The sequence below is a fragment of the Schistocerca nitens genome, chromosome 1 (assembly GCF_023898315.1).
Source record: "Schistocerca nitens isolate TAMUIC-IGC-003100 chromosome 1, iqSchNite1.1, whole genome shotgun sequence".
NCBI classification, from domain to species: Eukaryota; Metazoa; Arthropoda; class Insecta; order Orthoptera; family Acrididae; genus Schistocerca; species Schistocerca nitens.
In genome coordinates, this window is record NC_064614.1 from 825,411,336 (window position 1) to 825,438,959 (window position 27,624).

At 43.1% G+C, this 27,624-nt stretch overlaps 1 protein-coding gene across 2 annotated transcripts in view; it reads right to left on the reverse strand.

The window, feature by feature from the left end:
• The window catches only part of LOC126262717 (probable cytochrome P450 304a1), a 202,098-nt gene extending 180,693 nt beyond the window's left edge, over positions 1-21,405 (reverse strand). For both annotated transcript variants that reach the window (XR_007546756.1, XM_049959512.1), the window contains exon 1: positions 21,258-21,405. Coding sequence is in view for 1 of the 2 variants with exons in the window: in XM_049959512.1 (XP_049815469.1) it covers positions 21,258-21,354 (97 nt within the window). In the remaining variant the exon portion in view is untranslated. The remainder of the gene's footprint in view (positions 1-21,257) is intronic.
• Between the last annotated feature and the right edge of the window lie 6,219 nt (positions 21,406-27,624).

Here is a 27,624-nt window from a genome sequence, read left to right on the forward strand (position 1 = left end):
TTGTCCAGCCCCTGTACAGAGTGAAACTCAACAAAACCGGCAAACTGCACGGACGGATACCTGACTGAAAATGAAGGAAAGAATGTCCAATGTACATGTGTCCAGAAATGCATCGTTGCTGCGGTAGGTGGCGCTGATTGGTGAAAGTTCCTCTGACATGCCCCGTGTGTTCCATATGTGTTGCAGGCTGTGTGATTGACGCAGCGTATTGCAAGTAACAGAATGATCCGGTATTCAAGTCAGGAACAAGCCGACGTTATTGTACGGTCAAGATGATGGAAACAATCGAAAGGCAGCGTGGTTACACCAAAATAAGTACCCTCACAGACACTAACCAAATCACACAACATTTCAAGCTAATTTTGGGCGTTTGTGTGATCATGGGTCCTTTCAGACAGACAAACGTGCAGGGAAGCGGTGGACTGTGCATACACCAACTTTTGAGGACGGGTTCTACAGGATATGCTGCCTCTCGACCGTTTCCACCTGCTTGGCCATACACAAACAACATCTCGACTTGTTCCGGACCATTCTGCTGCTTACAGTACGCTGCGTCAACCAAACAATCTGCAACACACAAGGAACGCACGGGACGTAACAGAGGAACTTTCATTCGTCAGCGCCATCTACTATGGCAACGATACATTTCCGGACACATGTTCTTAGGACCTTTTTTCCTCCGTTTATAGTCAGTTATTCGTTCCTGAAGGTTGTCGGTTTCATTAATGTCCACACTGCATATGGTACTCTTGAGATGAAGGGGTTGGCACAGGAGAAGAATTATTCATGGTTTGCCACATCACTCCGGTCTGATCATCGTCCTCCTCATAAAAAAAAAGACTCATTCACCGATGGAAAGGTGAACATCTAAGATTTTGGGGAGACCACAGTTTGTACAGCCTCCCCACGCCCTCAATTACTTCTAGTCACGCCTACTTTTAAGATGCCACAGATGTCTATGATTTTCATGACAATAACAATAAAGTATATAAAATGTTTTAATATCTTCTTCTTCTTCTCCCTTCGTGGATTAGGCGACTTCACCTACTCTATCCAACGAGGTCGAGCTATGTCTTCCTTGTTGTTCCCCCTCTGTCTTGTCCCTCGTGGTTTGTATTCAAGAATTAGTTCTGGAAGTCTGCCTTCAGACTTTCTGAATTAATGGTAAGTTAAACAAGGCAAAAACGGATATTTTAATACAAAAGTAATCATTGGCAATGTATTGTTAGTAGCAGGTTATGCTGAATGGTGTATGCAGGTGTATATGGCTAGAATACAAAACAGAGTCACTATTACAACTGCAAGCATTCCATACCATTATAAATTACAAATGGCAGTATCAGTTTGTTGATAAACTTGATAAATTTTACAAACTCGTTCCTGCCAATGTACAGAACACTAGTTTAAACCGTGTGTAATCAACTAAATTTGTATTTAATTTTTCTTTGGAATGAAAATAGCGCAAGCAGCATTCACATACAACTGAATGGTGACGACCAGCAATTCTGCTATGTACTAGCATCAAAATGTGTTTCATGCGACATAAATTACATGTATTTGTATTATCAGCCTTCAAAATTAATAGATTAATATGTTCCTCACAGCCGGCCGGAGTGGCCAAGTGGTTCAAGGCGCTACAGTCTGGAATCCTGCCTCGGGCATGGATGTGTGTGATGTCCTTAGGTTAGTTAGGTTTAAGTAGTTCTAAGTTCTAAGGAACTGATGACCTCAGAAGTTAAGTCCCATAGTGCTCAGAGCCATTTGAACCATTTAGTTCCTCACAATAGTGCTTTGTAACATATAACGTCACTACTCGAAATTCTTTATCATCTTTCTTGTCACCTATTGCTGTACACTCATAATCAGAATATTGCATGCCGGCCGGCCGAAGTGGCCGTGCGGTTAAAGGCGCTGCAGTCTGGAACCGCAAGACCGCTTTGGTCGCAGGTTCGAATCCTGCCTCGGGCATGGATGTTTGTGATGTCCTTAGGTTAGTTAGGTTTAACTAGTTCTAAGTTCTAGGGGACTAATGACCTCAGCAGTTGAGTCCCATAGTGCTCAGAGCCATTTTTTATTGCATGCCATAGACATTAACAGAGATGCCCTCGTTCCTTTTCTCGAAAATATGAACATGCTTCAACTCTGCATGAAGTGGTATGTTGGTAAAGTTTAATTTGTATGCATACAGAATATATTTAGCCACATGTTCTGCATACTTATTTACAGGGTATTAAGACACCAGAATTGACCACTTGAAATAGTCATTGTCCTTTGACTCATCAATGTCGTTCAACGCTTTTCTTCGGACATGTGTGCAAGAATAAACATTCACCATCCAGAAAATTATGACCACCAGCTAACAGCCGATATGTCCGCCTTTGACACAGATAACAGCGACGACGCGCCTTAGCATGCAAGCAATGAGGCCTTGGTAGGTCACTGTAGGGACACCATATCTGCTCACACAAGTCACCTGTAAATTCCAAGGAGGCGGACGATGAGCTCAATCACATCCCAGATATGTTCGATTGGGTTATTGGGTTCATATCTGGTGAATTGGGGGGGGGGGGGGGGGAGAATATCAATTGGAACTCGCCACTACATTACTCAAATCACTCCTCACGTTCCTGGTTTTGTGCCATGGCATTTCCTTGCTGAAAAATGCCACAGCCGTCTGGAAACATGATCCACATGAAGGGGAGTATGTGGTCTGCTCTATGAGGTCGAGCATTATCGCCCATCAATACAAAGTGTGGGCCTACAGTACCTCGCAACAACCGCACATGAGATCCCAAGATCTCCTCACGGTACCTGTGACAACAGTTAAATCTTGCTGATTCACCTGTACAATTTCATGAAAAGGTGTTTCAGTGGTCGACATAATCCCTGGCCACACCCTTACGAATCCTTCATCGATATCGGTCTCTATCCACAATGTTTGGGTCCCGAAATCGTGTTCCGCGATTGCACCAGATGCGAATCCGTCGATAATCTCTCTCCGACCAAATCTGAACACATCTGTGAAAAGAACATCCAGATGACATGTTGATGGTTCCACACTAGACGTTCCCTGCTGTGAAAACACTTCAGAGGTAAACAGGAATCAGGTCTCCAACAATAAAGGCCACTCTGCTGAAGCCTTCTGTACACCGTTTGCCTCAATACATTTCCACGAGATGCTGCGAGGTCAGATGCCAGTTGCAGTGCAGTACTAAGGAGGTAACGTCTTCCCCTTACAGCCAAATAACGTTCCTCTCTTTCTGATGTCACACGTGGTCGGCCCTTTCCTGATCTCCTAAATACGGTTTCGAACTCTCGCCTCATCCGAGATGCAGCAGAATGGTTCACATTAAGCCATCGGGCCTCATCAGTTTGCGACTCTCCTACTTTCATTCTTCCTATGACACTCCACACCTGACTGTAGGCATCTCCTCACAAGGGAACCTCCCCATCGCACCCCCCTCAGATTTAGTTATAAATTGACACAGTGGATAGGCCTTGAAAACAGGAAGAAGTTGTGTGGAACTATGAAAAAATATACAAACTGAGTAGTCCATGCGCAAGATAGGCAACATCAAGGACAATATGAGCTGAGGAGCGCTGTGGTCCCGTGGTTAGCGTGAGCAGCTGCTGAACGAGAGGTCCTTGGTTCAAGTCTTCCCACGATTGAAAAGTTCATTTTTTTTTTAATTTTCGCAAAGTTATGATCTGTCCGTTCATTCACTGACGTCTCTACTCACTGTAATAAGTTTAGTGTCTGTGTTTTGCGACCGCACCGCAAAACCGTGCGATTAGTAGACGAAAGGACGTGCCTCTCCAATAGGAACCGAAAACATTTGATCGCAAGGTCATAGGTCAACTGATTCCTCCACAGGAAAACACGTCTGATATATTCTATACGACACTGGTGACGGCATGTGCGTCACATGACAGGAATATGTTGTCGACCCACCCAACTTGCACACTTGGCGAATGCGTAAAAAGATTCTTCTACCTTGCCCGATTTAGGTTTTCTTGTGGATGTGATAATCACTCCCAAAAAAGTGATGAAAACATAGGAGTTTGTCACATAAACTGCAACAAATGAATGCAACAGTTTCACAGTCGCGCTGTTTTCCCTGTGCTCTGTCAAAACATATGTTTTTTACGTTTTCAAATGTTTCCGTGTGTAGACCGTCAAATCCTGCATATGTCCAAGCAAATCTGAACATGTCCTGGAATTTTTGAGAGCGAAGTTGATTATGTGTGGGTGCCTGAACTTCGATAATTGTCTGAAAATAAAAACTTAAACTTTTTACTCGACAGAAGACTTGGACCAAGGACCTCTCGTTCCGCAGCTGCTCACGCTAACCACGGGACCACGGCGCTCATAAGCTCACACCCTCCTTGATGTTGCCTACGTTGCGCATGGACTACTCAGTTGGTATATTTTGCTTATTTTTTTCATAGTTCCACACAACTTCTTCCTGTTTTCTCGATTGATTTGTGTTCAGTTTTTCAAGGCCTATCCCTGTGCCAACTTATAACTAAATCTGAGGGGGGTGCGATGGGGAGGTTCCCTTGTCAGTGCCATACTGCACCGTCTGTGACTGCGTACAAACGATTGTGAATGTGGGACTACCCTGCAAACACTACCCCGCTTGATAGGCACCCTGACATCATTGTTAGCGTGGTTGTCCGTTGACAGAAATGTCATCTTCCGTGCAGAACACAATATCAATGATATCTGTTAGCAGTTTGCATGATTATGTCGTGAATTAGACACAGGATGGGGGAAACAGCATTTTGTTGCTTGAATTTTAGACACTAGTATACGTGCACTGTGTATGTGTGTGTGTGTGTGTGTGTGTGTGTGTGTGTGTCTGACTAGCATTCATTCCTCGCTAGGTGACACTGCTATCTCCTGAACGGGTATTTTTGGAAATGTTAAGTCTATAATGTTTCTCAGATATGTTTGTGTATGTGTGTGCATGTGGAAAACAACTGGGGCAATAATGGTCAGCTGATAGGGTGTTTGCCATTATCCCATATATTATTGAGCGAGGCACAAATGGCCAATTTGAAAAATAAATAAATAAAAAGCGGTTCAAATGGCTCTGAGCGCTATGGGACTTAACATCTGAGGTCATCAGTCCCCAAGAACTTAGAACTACTTAAACCTAACTAACCTAAGGACATCACACACATCCATGCCCGAGGCAGGATTCGAACCTGCGACCGTAGCGGTCGCACGGTTCCAGACTGAAGCGCCTAGAACCGCTCGGCCACAGCGGCCGGCACCAATTTGCAGGGTGACTGCTATAACGCAAATACTATTGCATGGACAATAATGTTAAATTTTCAGGGTAATTGACATTACAATCTACACAGTATTGAGTGGGGCAATGACAGCGAGTTTACAGGATGACTGCCGTTACCCCGGATACTACTGGATTGGGACAATTATAGGGTGACTGCCATTACCCCACAATTTCATTTATGTTGAGTCAATGAAATATGATGTACTATGCTTATGTAATTTGACAGTTACATTGTGACTGGTTGTTCTATTTTAAAGCCTGCTAAAATACTAGCTGGGTTTGGCTGTTTCATTTTAATGGCCAATAAAATACTACGCAGATTTTAGCTGGAGAAGGAAGGAGGGAGGGAAAGGAAAGTGGGAAGGGAGGAGAGGGGCATAGTTTATCATGTGCTGATCATAACGCCATTCATAATGGTGATGGCGTCACTCATAAGGGAGTAAGGCTTGGTATGTCATGGGTATTAGAGCTATGCAGTTTGTAGCCCACACGCACTTCTCAAGCTAGTTTAAGTGCAAAGTGATTTCACTCCCAAACTGTTACAAAGTTACTCATTATTCTAGTTCATTTTATAGCTCACTTTGTATATGTTTTACACCACTTTTACATCATTTAGCGAAAATTTTCCAGGTATTTTAAATCATAAAAATCCGGGCCCTTTGATTACGAAACAAATGTTGAATATTGACTAGGATCAGCTGTCCTCTCCCCTTTACCTCCCCCCCCCCCTCCTCTGCATGCGTCCCTGTTGAAGGGATTTGAAATTTGCTGTGGCCTGGTTAGACGTTAGTGAATATACAAATACACCAGAGACATTTTATCTGTGCCATGTACAATATAGGCAAGACAGAATGAGATTTTGACCCTGCATCGGAGTGTGCGCGGATGTGAAAATTTCCTGGCAGCTTAAAACTGTGTGCCGGACCGAGACTCGAACTCGGGACCTTTGCCTTTCGCGGGCAAGTGCTCTACCAACTGAGCTACCCAAGCACGACTCACGCCCCGTCCTCACAACTTTACTTCCGCCAGTACCTCGTCTCCTACCTTCCTGCAAGGTTCGCAGGAGAGCTTTTGTAAAGTTTGGAAGGTAGGAGACGAGATACTGGCGGAAGTAAAGTTGTGAGGACAGGGTGTGAGTCGTGCTTGGGTAGCTCAGTTGGTAGAGCACTTGCCCGCGAAAGGCAAAGGTCCCAAGTTCGAGTCTCGGTCCGGCACACAGTTTTAATCTGCCAGGAAAGTTTTATAGGCAAGACAGTCAAATATCATAACAGGAAACAGTACCGATATACCGATAAAATAAGAGGTACTTACGATGTGTCGCCTTGTCGTATGAATCAGATTTCTTACTACAAAAGGTAGATGGTCCTGTGTGATACACCATCACCTACGCGGTCGATTGCTAGAAAGATGCGCCTTACCAGGGATGCAGTCTCATGGGGGGTAGAATGACACATTTACCTGGGCTTCCATGGGACCTGTGGTAGTAATCGAAGGAACCACGATGACTGTGGACTACGTGAACATTATTGAGGTCCACCTGCATCTCTTCATGCTTCGTGCTTTCCCTGAATTTCTTGACATGTGAGCAGACATCTGATACCACATACCTCTGGAGGCATAACGACGAGTTGTCGAATGGATGCCATGCAGAACAGCTGCTGATTGCATTCGAAATGTGGGCCAATGCGTTATTACATAATGTTTTAGCTTATATACACATAATCTCCAGGACAGAGTACTGTTCAGGGAGACTATGCGTCCTTCACATTTATCTGAAGATGGCCGTTTGAGACGCTCTTAACCAAAAAATGGCTCTGAGCACTATGGGACTCAACTGCTGTGGTCATAAGTCCCCTAGAACTTAGAACTACTTAAACCTAACTAACCTAAGGACAGCACACAACACCCAGCCATCACGAGGCAGAGAAAATCCCTGACCCCGCCGGGAATCGAACCCGGGAACCCGGGCGTGGGAAGCGAGAACGCTACCGCACGACCACGAGATGCGGGCCGCTCTTAACCGGTAACATAAAAGAAGAAAACGGACAAGTGCTTGGAGGACTCGCGCTCCGAGGGTTCAGAACCAATTGCATTATGTATGTACCCTGAAGAGCCAAGGAAACTGGTACACCTGCCTAACATCGTGTAGGGCCCCCGCGAGCACGCAAAACTGCCGCAGCATTACCTGGCATGGACTCGACCAATGTCTGAAGTAGTGCTAGAGGGAACCGACACCACGGATACTGCAGGCTGTCCATAAATCCGTAAGAGTACGAGGGAGTGGAGATCTCTTCTGAACAGCACGTTGCAAAGTATCCCAGATATTATCAATAATGTTCATGTCCGGGGATTTTGGTGGCCAACGGAAGTGTTTCAACTCAGAAGAGTGTTCCTGGAGCCACTCTATAGCAATTCTGGGCATATGGAATGTCACACTGTACTGCTGGACGTTCCCAAGTCCGTCGGAATGTACAATGGACGTGAATGGATGCAGGTGATCAGACAGGATGCTTACGTATGTGTCACCTGTCAGAGTCGTATCTAGACGTATCAGGAGTCCCATATCACTCCAACTACACATGCTCCACACCATTACAGAGCCTCCACCAGCTTGAGTAGTCCCCTGCTGACATACAGAGTCCTTGGATCCATGATGTTGTCTCCATACCCGTACACGTTCATCCACTCGATACAATTTGAAATGCGACTCGCTGGACCATGCAACGTGTTTCCAGTCATCAATAGTCCAATGTCGGTGTTGGCAGGCCCAGGCGAGACGTAAAGCCTTGTGTCGTGCAGTCACCAAGGGTACACGAGTGGGCTTACGGCTCCGAAAGCCCATATCGATGATGTTTCGTGGAATGGTTCGCACGCTGACACTTGTTGATGGCTCAGCATCGAACTCTGCAGCAGTTTACAGAAGGGTTGCACTTCTGTCACGTTGAATGATTCTCTTGAGTCGCCATTGGTCCAGTTCTTGGAGGATTATTTTCCGGCCGCAGCGACGTCGGAGATTTGATGTTTTACCGATTAATGAAATTCACGGTACACTCTTGAAATGGTCGTACGGGAAAATCCCCACCTCATCGCTACCTCGGAGATGCTGTGTTCCATCGCTCGTGCGCCGACTACAGCACGGCGTTCAGACTCACTTAAATCTTACTAATCTTGGCATCGTAGCAGCAGTAATCTATCTAATAGCTGCGCCAGGCACTTGTTGTCTTACAAAGACGTTACCGACCGCGGCGCCGTATTCTGCCTGTATACATATCTCTGTGTTTGAATGCGCATGCCTATACCAGTTTCTTCGGCGCTTCAGTGTAGGTTTTGATGAGTGAGCTTGCGAGTATCAAATGTGTGAGATAAATTTACTTAATCTATGATTGCATTGACTTACAAGCTTACATTTTTTAACGGCCAATGGACCGTTGATCTTAGTACTGACGGAATTTCAACTTGATGACTCTACCCGTTCCTGAGAAAAAAGGATCTTAATAGAGAGGAAACAAAGTGATCCTATATGGGATCCGTTTGTAATGATTGGGGTTCGGAAACCAAAACCGGTGTTTCTCGGAAACCAATAACGGCCTTTCTGTTGGGAAATAAACATTATTTTAGCAAAAACAGAAATCACGGTTATTCCAAACCATGGAAACGTAGCAGTTCATAAAATTGCATAATATATTTAAAAATCTGAGTTTGTAATTACTAGAAATGTGTACGCCCTCTACCCTACGGAAGGAAGTGTAATAGGAATGTTCACAATGCAACGTAGATGTGTCATGTGAGGCCCGGTAAAACCGGCGCACTGCTCAACTGAATGTATAAGCAAGATCTGGACGGTGGTAGCACTTGTTAAACCTTCTGCTAGTAATCACGCTACGGTGCTAGTAATGAGTTTCAGCTGTGATTCGTGTTGTTGCTATTAAGTGCTACTTTTGACCAGCTTCGGGCAGTGAGACTTTTTCAGATATCATTGTGATTAACTTTGCGAAATTATTAGTGTTATGGAAGTAGTCAATAACTGAACAAGGAAAAGTAGGAGGTCTCTAATAAGGCCAAGGTATCTCTTGCTTCATTCATTGGTTGTAACAATAACAGTAACTTGTTTTCTTTACCGAGAAGCACAACATACTGTCCTCCGTCGTAATTATTTGTGGTTTATGTGAGAGTTGAAACCTGTGAACATTCTTCTGACGGAGAGGTTATTATGGTGGAAGTGACGATTTTGATTTGTTTTGGTAAAGTAAATAAGCCTAAATTAATGACAATTCGTTCCTCCTTTCAGAAACAAATCATGAGAAATTATAACAAAGCCAAAACGAAAGGACATTTGTCACACGAGGTTTTAGGAAGAGCGTTAGATGCAACTGCACACGGAGTGAGTGAGAATCGTTCCTATGCAATTTAGAATCCTTCAACAAAATTCCCGCAGTCACAGTAATGAAACAGAAAATTTGAAAAACGAACATTTGACTACTGGCTTAAATGGATTTTTCTTGCTTCATTTTACACTTGTTTTGTTTCCTTAAATTTTTCTGTTTATAAATGTCACGTTTTTTTCAGTCCATGAGTGCTTTTACTTTTATACTAGAGTCATTTGCAATTAGGTTATTTTTTTACAACAATGTAACTATATTTAATCTGACGCTGTGTTTTATTTTCTATTTCTCTAATAACACTGCTCAAAAGATTTTTAAATTTTTGCTTCACTTCATGAGCAAATTCTTACTAACTTCGTTTTAGAAAAACGAATATGACAAAGAAAAATTTTTAGCAGCCTCTAGTTTCTTTGATACACAGTAAGTTGAAATGTTTTATTATAATAGATTGAGAAAAAACGATAGTTTTGATTGTGTGTTCCAGCAACATCGAAAGCCCCTTTCACCTTTTTTAATGATAAATACATTTGAAGTGTTCCAAATTGATGGAAGAATACTTGGCATTTGGTTGGGTCTAAAGGGAATTATATGGTGGCTTTATGAGATAGTTGTCTTTTGGCTTACCTCTTGTGAGTTCCGGAACATTACACACAGATTATCCGTTGTGAAGTAATGCAGCTTTCAAACTAAGCTGGAGAGGTCTATGAATAGCCTTCAATCAGTTACACAATGATTCAAATTCAAGTATTTTCATCGAGCTATTAACTTCGCAGGAAGCAAAAAGATTCTTTTCCTTCGGAAGGAAAAGGAATCGGATCTCTATGACGATGTCTCTACTGTGAGACTTTGTCATGACGTCTTTACCCCAGAAGTTCTGCCTTCTCCTTCGACAAATCAAGGTCTCGAATGAGATTGCTCAATTACACTTGACTTAGTGTGTGAGGTTTATCACTTTTTTCGTCAAAATCAGACCCACGGGATGTAGATGGCTTACAAGGGCTCTTTTTCTTTCGTACTGCCTTTATCTTCCACTTGAAGCTGTGACGGGAGTAGGAACTGGTAAACTACCTGAATAGTGGCGTAGGTTGAATGGCAGGTGGGATTTCATTCACAATCTTACCTTAATACGTGGACTCGAACAGAAAAAATTATTTTTGTGATTTGTGGCTTCCCGCCAAACCTTAGGAACACCAAAAGCCATAGACTTTTTTTTTTAATTTCTCAGCCATTCTCTTGATATAACTGAAAAAGAGTTGCAACGTATATACGGAGCACATGACTTATTCCGGTCCCCTACCTTCATACCAAAATAATGCTGATAGTCTTCACAAGAGGAGTCATATTGCGTTTCTGTGACGAAAATGTTATTTTACTTCAAATTTAACTAAAATTAGCACTGAATTTGCACATTCTCGTGGCGTTTTGATTCGACGCAGTTACGCTTCAAAAGCAGTCGAAAAAGGTAACTCTGCGCCAGTTACAACACAAATAACAAGAAACACACGTGCACAGAAACAGTAATAGTGTTTATAACATACAGACAGCTGGAGTCATTTAACAGCTGTGACACCTCCAAAAAGATAATTACCCCCTAACTAAAAGTGTAGATCAGGAAAAAATGAGCGTCATTGTATCTCCAAACCAAGAGCTAGTCTGTCATTTTTATCGTGATTTTTGAATTCGGGAGATGGGAAAACATGAGAATAAGCAATTTTGGAGCCCAAAACATATCCATTGTTGGGCAGTGCATTGAGTGAGGGCCTTATCTAGGACACATGGTTGTAAGACGACCGAGTTGATGACTAGCTGTTAATTGTTTACAGCACACCATGCAATGTTATGAAATCTTTAATTTCCCATTTATTCACACAATAAAGAAGTAAATTGACTTTCTGTTATGCAGAACCTTAATTGACACAACTACCTTACGTAAACAATGTATGGGATAAGATCAGCAGCACTATAAGATTGGTCGTTGGGATGATGTTGTGTGCAGGAAAGCATCGTCGTCGGACAGTGTTAAGGAAGTGCGGAGAGACTTGGATAAGATTTCCATTTGGTGTAAGGAATGACAGTTCATGTTAAATGTGCATATATGCAAGGTAATATCCATAACAAACCGAAAGAACCCTATAGCGTCTGATTATAAGGTTAGTGGTGAAGATCGCGAACGCGTCACGTAGCTATACGGAATGGGAAGATCATTATAAAATCAGTATTAGGGAAGGCGAATGGAAGACTTAGATTTGTTGGAAGATACTCGAAAAGTTTGGTGGGTCTGTGAACGAAGTCACATACAGTGCATTAGTGTGAACATTTCTAGGGTATTGTTCCAGAATTTAGATCCTTATCGACTAGCCATGACAACAGACAGATTGAATTCAGAGACGCACTACTAGGATTGTAGCGGATCGGAATAGCCCATGGGGGTACTGAGCGCCTATAATTAATGCGCAGTTCCTCTGTGGGCTGTAATTACCATATGGCAGTGAAACCTGGTAGACATTCTAATGCGTTAATGTGGAACCAATTTACGCTGGAAAAAATCAGTTCCAGTTTTGGGCACCAAGTGCAAATGTGGGGCTGTTAATGCAAGAAGAGGTATAGAAATATTAGGAACGGGAGTTGGCCAGAAAAGGTCAAACAAGTGAGCAAGGCACATCGTGGTTTTATTGTTAACCGCCGCTTGCTCAAGTTTTTAATGTGAGTGTTGGAGTCCTCGACAATATGCTGTAGAGCGCCAAATTTTCACCTGATGGCCAAAATTAGAATAATTTTTTCCGGCGTAAATCGGTTCTGCATTAACACGTTAGCATATCTACCAAATTTCGCTGCCATACGATAATTAAAGCGCACACTAGACCTACGTGAGTAGCCGCGCTTTAATATCCTTTATCCACCTGGTATAATGAAGGGAGTTGTCATGACGTCAGATACTTGAAGAAGGCGACTGTCATGTTAGTATGGGTAAACATTAACTCCTGGTTGGAGTGTTTTGATACAAACAATGACAACTTGCATCATTTACAGGTGCACTGGACGTTCTGATTAATGTGAAGGGATAACGTTTCATTCGTACCGGCCAGGTTAGCCGAGAGCGCTAATGCGCTGCTTCCTGGACTCAGGCGCGCCGGTCCCGGGGGGGGGGGGTTCCACATCCCGCTAGGTGAATACTGGGCTGGTCCTCACGTTCCGCATCAGTTACACGACTCACAGACATCTGAACACGTTTGCTCTATTCCATGGATTACACTAGACGCTTACAGCTCGGGTACACTAATTCCATCCCAGGGGGTACGGGGTGGCGACAGGAAGGGCATCTGGCTACCCTTTAAAATTAACCTTGCCAAATCCGTTCTAACCAGCTGACCCTGAGAAACCGTGGGACACGGCACTAGCACAAGAAGAAGAATAATCATGTTTCATTCGAAAGTGGACTCATTCAAGCGATATTTTCTTTTATATACATGAGTATTACAGGGTGTTTCAAAAATGACAGGTATATTTGAAACGGCAATAAAACCGATACGAGCAGCGATAGAAATACACCGTTTGTTGCAATATGTTTGGGACAACAGTACATTTTCAGGCGGACAAACTTTCGAAATTACAGTAGTTACAATTTTCAACAACAGATGGCGCTGCAAGTGATGTGAAGGATATAGAAGACAACGCAGTCTGTGGGTGCGCCATTCTGTACGTCGTCTTTCTGCTGTATGCGTGTGCTGTTCACAACGTGCACGTGTGCTGTAGACAACATGGTTTATTCCTTAGAACAGAGGATTTTTCTGGTGTTGGAATTCCACCGCCTAGAACACAGTGTTGTTGCAACAAGACGAAGTTTTCAACGGAGGTTTAATGTAACCAAAGGACCGAAAAGCGATACAATAAAGGATCTGTTTGAAAAATTTCAACGGACTGGGAACGTGACAGATGAACGTGCTGGAAAGGTAGGGCGACCGCGTACGGCAACCACAGAGGGCAACGCGCAGCTAGTGCAGCAGGTGATCCAACAGCGGCCTCGGGTTTCCGTTCGCCGTGTTGCAGCTGCGGTCCAAATGACGCCAACGTCCACGTATCGTCTCATGCGCCAGAGTTTACACCTCTATCCATACAAAATTCAAACGCGGCAACCCCTCAGCGCCGCTACCATTGCTGCACGAGAGACATTCGCTAACGATAAAGTGCACAGGATTGATGACGGCGATATGCATGTGGGCAGCATTTGGTTTACTGACGAAGCTTATTTTTACCTGGACGGCTTCGTCAATAAACAGAACTGGCGCATATGGGGAACCGAAAAGCCCCATGTTGCAGTCCCATCGTCCCTGCATCCTCAAAAAGTACTGGTCTGGGCTGCCATTTCTTCCAAAGGAATCATTGGCCCATTTTTCAGATCCGAAACGATTACTGCATCACGCTATCTGGACATTCTTCGTGAATTTGTGGCGGTACAAACCGCCTTAGACGACACTGCGAACACCTCGTGGTTTATGCAAGATGCTGCCCGGCCACATCGCACGGCCGACGTCTTTAATTTCCTGAATGAATATTTCGATGATCGTGTGATTGCTTTGGGCTATCCGAAACATACAGGAGGCGGCGTGGATTGGCCTCCCTATTCGCCAGACATGAACCCCTGTGACTTCTTTCTGTGGGGACACTTGAAAGACCAGGTGTACCGCCAGACTCCAGAAACAATTGAACAGCTGAAGCAGTACATCTCATCTGCATGTGAAGCCATTCCGCCAGACACGTTGTCAAAGGTTTCGGGTAATTTCATTCAGAGACTACGCCATATTATTGCTACGCATGGTGGATATGTGGAAAATATCGTACTACAGAGTTTCCCAGACCGCAGCGCCATCTGTTGTTGAAAATTGTAACTACTGTAATTTCGAAAGTTTGTCTGCCTGAAAATGTACTGTTGTCCCAAGCATATTGCAACAAACGGTGTATTTCTATCGCTGCTCGTTTAGTTTTTATTGCCGTTTCAAATATACCGGTCATTTTTGAAACACCCTGTAGTTGCCATAGTTACTTTTGCTGTAGTGATTTTATTTCTGTAATTTGACTTAAGATTTCCTGCTATGCAACTCGAAGAGCGCTCTGGCTGAACGCTATGGGAAAGAAATACTGCAAACCGTCCATACATAGAAAAATATTGTGTTCTCAACATTTTCGGGAAGTGGACATAGTCGGAACATCAATTTCCTCATTCCGTATTAAGGAAAGTGCTGGATTGCGAAAGCAACATTTTCACGTCACGTGCTTCTCTTCTTAATTATTCGAAACGTGTAATCTGTGCCAAAACGGAATTTACGTTACCGAGGCCAAATGCGTCGAATTACTGGATTAAATATGCCTTTAAGACCTGAAAAAGTCTGGAAATGGCTCCCTGACATAAAGTTATTCACGAAAGCACTATAATATTCACTGTTTAAAATAACTGTTGCAAGGACACTACAGAAATTAACGACAAGAAGCAACTGTATATATTAGTTTGCTACCGTTTATGGGCTACTAACATGGTGGCACCTGCATCAAAGCAACGTACAGTGTAAGTCTGCAGCATCAACTCCCCTTATTATACCGCCATGGCATAGCCCGTACGGAAGTCTAACGGAAATGTTCTGGGAAAATAAATGGGAATGTTTGGAATCACAAAAACGCGTTGAATAAGTGTACAGTATAGATACTCAAGAAAGACAGTGTGACAACACAGATTGCCACGTATCTCGCTTAGGGCTGATGAGAATAAGAGGGGTTAGGAGGCGTAGAGAGGCGTTTAGGCACTTTTTCCATTTGCTGATCAAGCGAATGGCAATGGACAAAAAAAAAAAAAAAAAAAAAAAAAGAAGAAGAAGAAGAAGAAGAAGAAGAAAGGTTCAAATGGCTCTGAGCACTATGGGACTTAACATGGATCCCCTAGAACTTGGAACTAATTAAACCTAACTAACCTAAGGACATCACACACATCCATGCCTGAGGCAGGATTCGAACCTGCGACCGTAGCGGTCGCGCGGTTCCAGACTGAAGCGCCTAGAACCGCTAGCAATAGACACATATAAAGTAATCTCCACTACGCAGGGTAGAGTTCTTAGTAGATGATGTATTAACGCTGTGTGATCAAAAGTATCCGGACAACCCTATGCAAAGCGGAACTGACCATTAGATGTCACGAGAGGCTGACCTGCCACGTAACTAACGGCCCCGCAGACACCGCACAGTGAAGGACCGGTGGAGGGGGGGGGGGAAGGGGAAGGAGGGCAGCGTACTAATGAAGCCTCGTATTTTGGGGTGGGGGCTAACTGACTTTAACTATTTATTTAAAAAATTTCTTCTTATAATGAATTTCGCCGTGGACGCTCATTATTGAGAAGCGAACAGAAGTGTACCAGCAAACGTTTCGGACCCTTTCTTGTTAACAAAAATGCTACAGCATCTGCTGGCCAGCACTCCGCGCAGTGCAGATTCCACCAGCGCTATTTTTCTTCACAAGCAGCCGCTTTGGAATGCGCTACTTTCGTCATTGTGTATTTCTTCCATTGGCGTTGACAAGTAAAAACTGTCTCTTAGGTTTTTTGTATGTTTGTGACGGACGCAGTGTTACAGTGCAAGTAAACTGTTAACAGAAAGTGACTCGGTCATCACAATTGTGTACACAAGTTATATGCGTAATGCACTTTACTTCGACTTCAGCTAAGCTGTATTTGTGTTAACGGAAAACGCAATTGTGGTTTTTCTTATATGGACTGCTCTTAAACGCTTGCATTACGTTAAAACCACGATGTTTAGAAATAGGTCCCGCTTAGTGCGACTCAAAAGAGAAATTTAAGTGCCTGTCGAGACGAAAAAGTTGAAAGGAAGGATGACAGATGTAATATTCCACAAATCAGCTACACGCCCAGAACGGATATGTACTAAAATTAGTAATGAAAGTTAAATTGGAGATTGACGATTTAAAAGTTGAAACTGAAAGAAATACATATGAAAAAACGAAACGGGAGGAGTCTGACAGTTTGAAAATTCATAGAGGACACGCTACCAACTGCGAAAGTGAATCGGGCGTAAAGTCTGGTGATGCAGAATTTGAAAACGGGCCACCAGCAACAGACGCCAATTCACCACGAACAGACTGTCCTTGTTCTTCCCAACTTCCAGATAATCAGCAAAATCTACCTTCCAGCACTGATAGAGGATTATTTCAAGGTAAATTGACTCAAGAAACTAAACTAAATATTATGAACAGAGAGTGATGATGATGTTTCGCTTGTGGGGCGCTCAACTGTTCAGTCACCAGCGCCTGTACAAATTCCCAACCTGTGCACAGTCCAGTCTAGCCACTTTCACGAATGATGATGGAATGATGAGGACAACGCAAACAACCAGTCCCCAGGCAGAGAAAATACCCAAGCTGGCCAGGAATCGAACCGGGGACCCCGTGATCCAGAGATAGCAACGCTAGCCACTTTTTTTTTAATCTCATTTTTGTCCGTTATTGATCATTGTATTTGTTCGGGGCGGACGTCCCATGAAGCTTATTGACATTCATCGTTGGTCCATTCACTCCGTCTTTTTTATTACAGAGAGGAGCTAACCCTCTGACCGAACAAGCTGAGCTACTGTGCCGGTACCACTAGATCACGAGCTGCTGACTTAAATAGAGGGTGACAAACCACAGAGTTCTTTTCCTAGAGACACCGAGACCAAAAGATCCAGTCCGGAACCGCACGACTGCTACGGTCGGAGGTTCGAATCCTGCCTCGTGCATGGATGTGTGTCATGTCCTTAGGTTTAAGTAGTTCTAAGTCTAGGGGACTGATAATCTCAGATGTTAAATCCCATGGTGCTCAGAGCCACCAAAAGGTTATTAGCTGCGATTATTATTCTGATTATACTAAAACAGGTCAGAAAATTGAGCGATTTTAGCGTTGCTGTTCTCCTGCTTTAAATGCAGAACGTTATGTAGCGTGCTGGTTATTCGAAGACGGAGAAAATCCATGGCGTCGGGGTCAAATTAATGAATACATCAATACATGAATTTATTTCACTTGTAAACTGAATGTCTAATCTTTTAACATTTGTTCTTTGAAAGTTTATAAGTAAACAAGGTCCCCAAAATTTTGTTTGCAGGTGGCCCCCCAAAACCTTTGTTACGCCACTGCCGCCAGTATTAAAGGAGGCGGGGAGTATAGTGTTGTCATCAGACAAGCAGCAACACTAGAATGGGTTGGTCGAGAGAGGTCAGTGCCTTCGAACGTGGACTAGAAACTGCATGTCACCTGAGTAACAAATCCATCAGGGACATTTTAACACTTCTACAATAGTCCATGTTGATTGCTGATAATGTGTTTGCGAAGTGAAAACGCGAAGGAACAACTCCAGCTAAAAAAGACCAGGCAGTCCACATGTAGGCCAACTGACGAACAGGGACCGTCAAGCAATGCGGAGAGCAATTGAAATCAGTGGTAGGAATCACTCGTGAGTTACGAAGGGCTACCAGCAGTTCGGCTAACAAAACGACTGGGGCACGATGGTCGAGCTGCTGCTCGTAAGACACACTTTTATGTATTCAATGCTAGGCGGAATTGGATGACTGGAAACTAGTTATTTGGAGTGATGAATCACGTTATACCGTGTGGCAATCCGATGGAAGTGTTTGCATTTGGCGAATGCCTGGAGAACGTTACCTGCTATGAAGCGCAGTGCCAATAGTGAGGTACAGGGGACCTGATGTTACGGTATGAGGGTCTGTTTCCGCAGTTATTATGTGGTCCCCTTGTTGTTGTTGTGGTCTTCAGTCCAGAGACTGGTTTGACGCAGCTTTCCATGCTACTCTATCCTGTGCAAGCTTCTTCATCTCCCAGTACCTACTGCAACCTACATCATTCTGAATCTGCTTAGTGTATTCATCTTTTGGTCTCCCTCTACGATTTTTACCCTCCACGCTTCCCTCCAATACTAAATTCGTGATCCCTTGATGCCTCAGATGTCCTACCAACCTAACCCTTCTTCTAGTCAAGTTGTGCCACAAATTTCTCTTCTCCCTAGTTCTATTCAGTATCTCCTCATTAGTTATGTGATGTACCCATCTAATCTTCAGCATTCTTCTGTAGCACCACATTTCGAAAGCTTCTATTCTCTTCTTGTCCAAACTATTTATCGTCCACGTTTCACTTCCATACTTGGCCACACTCCATACAAATACTTTCAGAAACGACTTCCTGACACTTAAATCTATACTCGATGTTAACAAATTTCTCTTCTTCAGAAACGCTTTCCTTGTCATTGCCAGTCTACATTTTATATCCTCTCTACTTCGACCATCATTAGTTATTTTCCTTCATATAGCAAAACTCATTTACTACCTTAAGCGTCTCATTTGCTAATCCAATTCCCTCAGCATCACACGATTTAATTCGACTACATACCATTATGATCGTTTTGCTTTTGGTGATGTTCACCTTATATTCTCCTTTAAAGACACTGCCCATTCCGTTCAACTGCTCTTCCAGGTCCTTTGCTGTCTCTGACAGAATTACAATGTCATCGGCGAATCTCAAAGTTTTTATTTCTTCTCCATAGATTTTAATTCCTACTCCGAATTTTTCTTTTGTTTCCTTTACTGCTTGCTCAATATACAGACTGAGTAACATCGGGGATAGGCTACAACCCTGTCTCACTCCCTTTCCAACTACTGCTTCCCTTTCCTGTCCCTCGACTCTTATAACTGCCATCTGGTTTCTGTACAAATTGTAAATAGCCTTTCGCTCCCTGTATTTTACCCTTGCCACCTTCAGAATTTGAAAGAGATTATTCCAGTCAACATTTTTAAAAGCTTTCTCAAAGTCTACAAATGCTAGAAACGTAGGTTTGCCTTTCCTTAATCTATTTTCTAAGATAAGTCGTAGGGTCAGTATTGCCTCACGTGTCCCAACATTTCTACGGAATCGAAACTGATCTTGCCCGAGGTCGGCTTCTACCAGATTTTCCATTAGTCTGTAAAGAATTCGTGTTAGTATTTTGCAGCGGTGGGTTATTAAACAGATAGGTAGGTAATTTTCACATCTGTCAACACCTGCTTTCTTTGGGATTGGAATTATGATATTCTTCTTGAAGTCTGAGGGTATTTCGCCTGTCTCATACATCTTGCTCACCAGATGGTAGAGGCTACTTACTGTACTTAAAAAAAAAGACGCTAAATGCAGAAGGATATGAACACATTTTACAGCATTATGTACTGCATACAGTAGAGGAACACTTCGGAGACAGTAACTGTTGGACAATAATATCCCTGAAATGATTCCAGTACTAACAGAACGCCTTTGGGATGATTTAGAACATTTACTTCGCAGCAGATCCCAGCGTCCAACACCGCTACCTTCTCTGGTTTTGGCTCTTACGGGAGAATGGCCAGCTATTCCTCCACATACATTCAGACATCTAATTTAAAATGATCCCAGCAGAGTTCAAGCCGTCATAAAGGAGTAGGTGTGTGGACACTTTGGATCAGATAATATTGCTGTAGAAGACTTGATGGACGTGGAACTCTGGTTTCTGAGGACAGAAATACAGCGGGATTGTAGATTCCTATTGCCTGCATCGTCCGCTAGGTTTTAGCTAGAAAAGAACAATTCGACCGGTTTGTACGTGATTATGGATTATTTACTTATTTCGACTATAGTCCTTTTCTGATTGACAGATTCAAGAGAAGTAAGAACGTAGCTGACAAGCAAAAAAGCTGCACTAAGCGAAAATGAGCGTGGGGAGAGCAATGAGAGAAGCGTTCAATGATTTTGAAAGTAAGACGTTGTCAACCGACGCGAGTAAAAACCATAAGAGATTTTGGCTGTATTTAAAATCAGTAAGTGCGTCAAAATCATCTATTCATTCTCTCAGCGACCACGCCGGCACCGAAACGGAAGATAACAGGGAGAAGGCCAAAATACTGAATTCGGTCTTCCGAACCTGTTTCACCGCGGAAGATCGTAACACTGACCCTCCTTTCAATCGTCGTGCGAACGTCGAAATGGTAGATATTGAGATAATCGATTGCGGAAATGAAAAGCAGCTACAATCGCTTAGTAGTGGAAGCCGTTCATTTTGTTTTCTTGCAGCCAGAAGTCTTGAACATGCGATGCAATAGGAATGTAGAAATGTCTGTGCTTCTTATGTTTGAATCTATGTGTTTATATTCCGTTGATATCAACACGGTTAAGTTACAGTTCTATCCAGTGTCACAAGTGTTTCTTCACGAATGTGTTGTAACTTGGCACCGGATTCATGATTTATATCCCTACTTACGCTTACATTAGAATCATTTTGAGAAACATCTGTGTCTTCTGATATCACACCAACTCTTGGAGATCAAAAAATAATTCAAATATTTCGTGAATCACGTAGGAAAGGGATGAAAAACAAATATTATGCTCACGACGCATCTGAAGTTCTCCTTTCTCGCCGCTTGGAGCGCTAGTGTCGCTCCCGCTGTCAAACGGTAACAACTTTTACAGCAGTGAGTGTCGCGACTGTTATGTTAGACTGTGTTTATACTCAGGTAGCGCGTACCCACCTGGTGGGAAGTTGTCAGGCCTGGAGAAAGTGACGAACAGCAGATACAGCAGCAGGCCCACGGCCAGGGCTGCCAGCAGTATGCCGACCAGAGCCATGGCGATCGTTCAGCGGCGGAGCGCGAGCGGTTCTGGCTGTGGCCAGGGCACTGTAGAACTCCCGAATGAGTTCCCCCTCCACCACTACTAGCCGTCCCCACCAGCAGCAAGAACACAGCGGCTGCGTTCCCTGATAGGATATTCTTCATAACTGGGAGTACTAAGACGCATTCTGATAGCGCGTCGTGTGTTTGGATCAAAAGAACCTTATGCCTTCTTTGCAACACAGCAAATGGAGGGGAACACAGACGAACTAGTATTCGCATACGATTCAGCTGTTTCATTACCATTCGCTTGTACCTGTGAACAAGCGTCCATACTGGAGGAAACGAAAGAGAACGACCATAGCAAGTCTTGCGTACGAACGCTAATAATCGCCACACACCTTTCACTCAGTACAACACTTAAGAGGTTGTCAACGAAATGTGTATTTGAAGGCCATGCCTACTGCGTGACTTCATCAGGCGCGAAGCGATGTGATTTGTCCGCTTCACAGCTTTGCTGCCATATACTTTACACATTGCAGAACGAATGCGCGAAAAATATCGATAAACAGAAACATCCAAATTTTTCGTAATTATATCGATATACATACATCGTTAATATGAATGTAAGATATACCGACGAATCGACATTAAGTATTGAACTGTGAAAGTGATTTTTTTTTTTTATTATCTGTCTTTTCTTGATTCATAGGCAACTACAGTTTTCATCGGCAGATTTTTTGAAATTTGTGGTAAGGTCTTATGGGACCAAACTGCTGAGGTAATCGGTCCCTAAGCTTACACTCTACTTAATCTAACTTAAACAAACTTACGCTAAGGACGACACATACACCCATGCCCGAGGTAGGACTCGAACCTCCGACGGGGGGACCGGCAGATTTCTTGCCTATTCCAGTTACTAGCAGTCTTTGAAATCGAAAAGTAAATGTCTTCCAATGGCTTAATTTAATTTCGTACTCAGTTCTGCAAATGAGCACCAGATTTGAACATGAACGTATCTATGCCGCATATTCGTGACAGTTTGTTACTTCCGAGTGTGTCATATCTACCATTGCAAATGATACATACGAGGTGCAAAAATGAACGCGTTTGGTGACAGCACTATATGACAGTGGTGAAATTACCACTCCCCTGTCCCAACTATAAAGCAGAATATGCGCTCTCATTACCCCTGAGTGCCTGGATCAAAAAAAGATAGATTAGATTAGATATACTTATGGAGACCAATAGTCAGGAGATCCTCTGGGACGTGGAATACACCAGAAAACAAGGATACACAATAAATATTTACTAAATATGAACCATGAACCATGGACCTTGCCGTTGGTGGGGAGGCTTGCGTGCCTCAGCGATACAGATGGCCGTACCGTAGGTGCAACCACAACGGAGGGGTATCTGTTGAGAGGCCAGACAAACATGTGGTTCCTGAAGAGGGGCAGCAGCCTTTTCAGTAGTTGCAGGGGCAACAGTCTGGATGATTGACTGATCTGGCCTTGTAACATTAACCAAAACGGCCTTGCTGTGCTGGTACTGCGAACGGCTGAAAGCAAGGGGAAACTACAGCCGTAATTTTTCCCGAGGACATGCAGCTTTACTGTGTGATTAAATGATGATGGCGTCCTCTTGGGTAAAATATTCCGGAGGTAAAATAGTCCCCCATTCGGATCTCCGGGCGGGGACTACTCAAGAGGACGTCGTTATCAGGAGAAAGAAAACTGGCGTTCTACGGATCGGAGCGTGGAATGTCAGATCACTTAATCGGGCAGGTAGGTTAGAAAATTTAAAAAGGGAAATGGATAGGTTAAAGTTAGATATAGTGGGAATTAGTGAAGTTCGGTGGCAAGAGGAACAAGACTTTTGGTCAGGTGATTACAGGGTTATAAATACAAAATCAAATAGGGGTAATGCAGGAGTAGGTTTAATAATGAATAAAAAAATAGGAGTGCGGGTTAGCTACTACAAACAGCATAGTGAACGCATTATTGTGGCCAAGATAGACACAAAGCCCATGCCTACTACAGTAGTACAAGTTTATATGCCAACTAGCTCTGCAGATGATGAAGAAATAGATGAAATGTATGACGAGATAAAAGAAATTATTCAGGTAGTGAAGGGAGACGAAAATTTAATAGTCATGGGTGACTGGAATTCGTCAGTAGGAAAAGGGAGAGAAGGAAACATAGTAGGTGAATATGGATTGGGGGGAAGGAATGAAAGAGGAAGCCGCCTTGTAGAATTTTGCACAGAGCATAACTTAATCATAGCTAACACTTGGTTCAAGAATCATGAAAGGAGGCTGTATACATGGAAGAAGCCAGGAGATACTGACAGGTTTCAGATAGATTATATAATGGTAAGACAGAGATTTAGGAACCAGGTTTTAAATTGTAAGACATTTCCTGGGGCAGATGTAGATTCTGACCACAATCTATTGCTTATGAACTGCAGATTGAAACTGAAGAAACTGCAAAAAGGTGGGAATTTAAGGAGATGGGACCTGGATAAACTGAAAGAACCAGAGGTTGTAGAGAGTTTCAGGGAGAGCATAAGGGAACAATTGACAGGAATGGGGGAAAGAAATACAGTAGAAGAAGAATGGGTAGCTCTGAGGGATGAAGTGGTGAAGGCAGCAGACGATCAAGTAGGTAAAAAGACGAGGGCTAATAGAAATCCTTGGGTAACAGAAGAAATATTGAATTTAATTGATGAAAGGAGAAAATATAAAAATGCAGTAAATGAAGCAGGCAAAAAGGAATACAAACGTCTCAAAAATGAGATCGACAGGAAGTGCAAAATGGCTAAGCAGGGATGGCTAGAGGACAAATGTAAGGATGTAGAGGCTTGTCTCACTAGGGGTAAGATAGATACTGCCTACAGGAAAATTAAAGAGACCTTTGGAGAGAAGAGAACCACTTGTATGAATATCAAGAGCTCAGATGGAAACCCAGTTCTAAGCAAAGAAGGGAAGGTAGAAAGGTGGAAGGAGTATATAGAGGGTTTATACAAGGGTGATGTACTTGAGGACAATATTATGGAAATGGAAGAGGATGTAGATGAAGACGAAATGGGAGATAAGATACTGCGTGAGGAGTTTGACAGAGCACTGAAAGACCTGAGTCGAAACAAGGCCCCGGGAGTAGACAACATTCCACTAGAACTACTGATGGCTTCGGGAGAGCCAGTCATGACAAAACTCTACCATCTGGTGAGCACGATGTATGAGACAGGCGAAATACCCTCAGACTTCAAGAAGAATATAATAATTCCAATCCCAAAGAAAGCAGGTGTTGACAGATGTGAAAATTACCGAACTATCAGTTTAATAAGTCACAGCTGCAAAATACTAACGCGAATTCTTTACAGACGAATGGAAAAACTGGTAGAAGCTGACCTCGGGGAAGATCAGTTTGGATTCCGTAGGAATGTTGGGACACGTGAGGCAATACTGACCTTACGACTTATCTTGGAAGAAAGATTAAGAAAAGGCAAACCTACATTTCTAGCATTTGTAGACTTAGAGAAAGCTTTTGACAATGTTGACTGGAATACTCTCTTTCAAATTCTGAAGGTGGCAGGGGTAAAATACAGGGAGCGAAAGGCTATTTACAATTTGTACAGAAACCAGATGGCAGTTATAAGAGTCGAGGGGCATGAAAGGGAAGCAGTGGTTGGGAAAGGAGTGAGACAGGGTTGTAGCCTCTCCCCGATGTTATTCAATCTGTATATTGAGCAAGCAGTAAAGGAAACAAAAGAAAAATTCGGAGTAGGTATTAAAATTCATGGAGAAGAAGTAAAAACTTTGAGGTTCGCCGATGACATTGTAATTCTGTCAGAGACAGCAAAGGACTTGGAAGAGCAGTTCAACGGAATGGACAGTGTCTTGAAAGGAGGATATAAGATGAACATCAACAAAAGCAAAACGAGGGTAATGGAATGTAGTCAAATTAAGTCGGGTGATGCTGAGGGAATTAGACTAGGAAATGAGACACTTAAAGTAGTAAAAGAGTTTTGCTATTTAGGGAGTAAAATAACCGATGATGGTCGAAGTAGAGAGGATATAAAATGTAGACTGGCAATGGCAAGGAAAGCGTTTCTGAAGAAGAGAAATTTGTTAACATCGAGTATAGATTTAGGTGTCAGGAAGTCGTTTCTGAAAGTATTTGTATGGAGTGTAGCCATGTATGGAAGTGAGACATGGACGATAACTAGTTTGGACAAGAAGAGAATGGAGGCTTTCGAAATGTGGTGCTACAGAGGAATGCTGAAGATAAGGTGGGTAGATCACGTAACTAATGAGGAGGTATTGAATAGGATTGGAGAGAAGAGAAGTTTGTGGCACAACTTGACTAGAAGAAGGGATCGGTTGGTGGGACATGTTTTGAGGCATCAAGGGATCACAAATTTAGCATTGGAGGGCAGCGTGGAGGGTAGAAATCGTAGAGGGAGACCAAGAGATCAATACACTAAGCAGATTCAGAAGGATGTAGGTTGCAGTAGGTACTGGGAGATGAAGAAGCTTGCACAGGATAGAGTAGCATGGAGAGCTGCATCAAACCAGTCTCAGGACTGAAGACCACAACAACAACAACAATGAAAAGATATGCTAATGTACCTTCCACACATCCCAAATGAAATTGCCCTTGTAGATGTGGATATACAGATGGCTACCAAATATTAAGCGTTTAGTACACTTCGCTGCAAATGATAATTCTTAGGCTATTGTAGCCACACATTATCAGATAAAAAAGTAAAATAAAAACAGTTTTATAGTACTTATTTACAATGATCGCATTACTGCACAAAATTTGTGCAGAAGTCAGATTGCACGCAATATTCCCATTATGTGACATTATTAATAACATACACACATCAATAAGTTCTGCTAAGAAATTCATCAGCAGAGTAGAAAGAGTTGGCCACCAATAAATCCTTTAGACTCTTCTCAAACCGAACTTTATTATTAGTTAAACTTTTTATGGGTTCTGGGATGTTATTGAAAAAGTGTGTTGCTGAATAGTGGACACCTTTCTGAACCAAAGTAAGAGACTTGAAATCTTTGCGGAAGTTATTCTTATTTCTGGTATTGATTCAATAACTGAGCTGTTGGTCTGAAAAAAAAAAATCATCTTATTTGGCACGTCTATATTTCAGAAAATAATAAACATACAGGATGATTCACGAAGATATGCAAATATTTTAATATATTATTCTACAAGTAAAACTAAAGAAGAAAGTTCATATAAACATACACTATGTGATCAAAAGTGTCCGGACACGTGGCTGAAAATGACTTACAAGTTCGTGGCGCCCTCTATCGGTAATGCTGGAATTCAACATGGTGTTGGCACACCCTCAGCCTTGATGACAGTTTCCACTCTCGCGGGTATACGTTCAATCACGTGCTGGAAGGTTTCTTGGGGAATGGCAGCCCGTTCATCACGGAGTGATACACTGAGGAGAGGTATCGATGTCGGTCGGTGAGACCTGGCACGAAGCCGGCGTTCCAAAACATCTCAGAGGTGTTCTGTAGGATTCAGGTCAGAACTCTGTGCAGGCCAGTCCATTACAGGGATATTATTGTCGTGTAACCACTCCGCCACAGGCCGTGCATTATGAACAGGTGCTCGATCATGTTCAAAGATGCAATCGCCATCTCTGAATTGCTCTTCAACAGTGGGAAGCAAGAAGGTGCTTAAAGCATCAATGTAGGCCTGTGCTGTGATAGTGCCACGCAAACCAACAAGGGGTGCAAGCCCCCTCCATGAAAAACACGATAACACTAAAACACCACCGCTTCCGAATTTTACTGTTTGTTCTATACACGCTGGCAGATGACGTTCACCGGGCATTCGCCATACCCACACCCTGCCATCGGATCGTCATATTGTGTACCGTGATTCGTTACACCACATAACGTTTTTCCACTGTTCAATCGTCCAATGTTTACGCTCCTTACACCAAGCGAGGCGTGGTTTGGCATTTACCGGCGTGATGTGTGGCTCATGAGCAGCCGCTCGACCATGAAATCCAAGTTTTCTCACCTCCCGCCTAACTGTCATAGTACTTGCAGTGGATCCTGATGCAGTCTGGAATTCCTGTGTGATGGTCTGGGTAGATGTCTGCCTATTACATTTTACGACCCCTCTTCAATTGCCGGCGGCCAATAGACGAGGTCGGCCTGTACGCTTTTGTGCTGTACATGTCCCTTAATTTTTCCACTTCACTATCACATCGGCAACAGTGGACCTATGGATGTTTAGGAGTG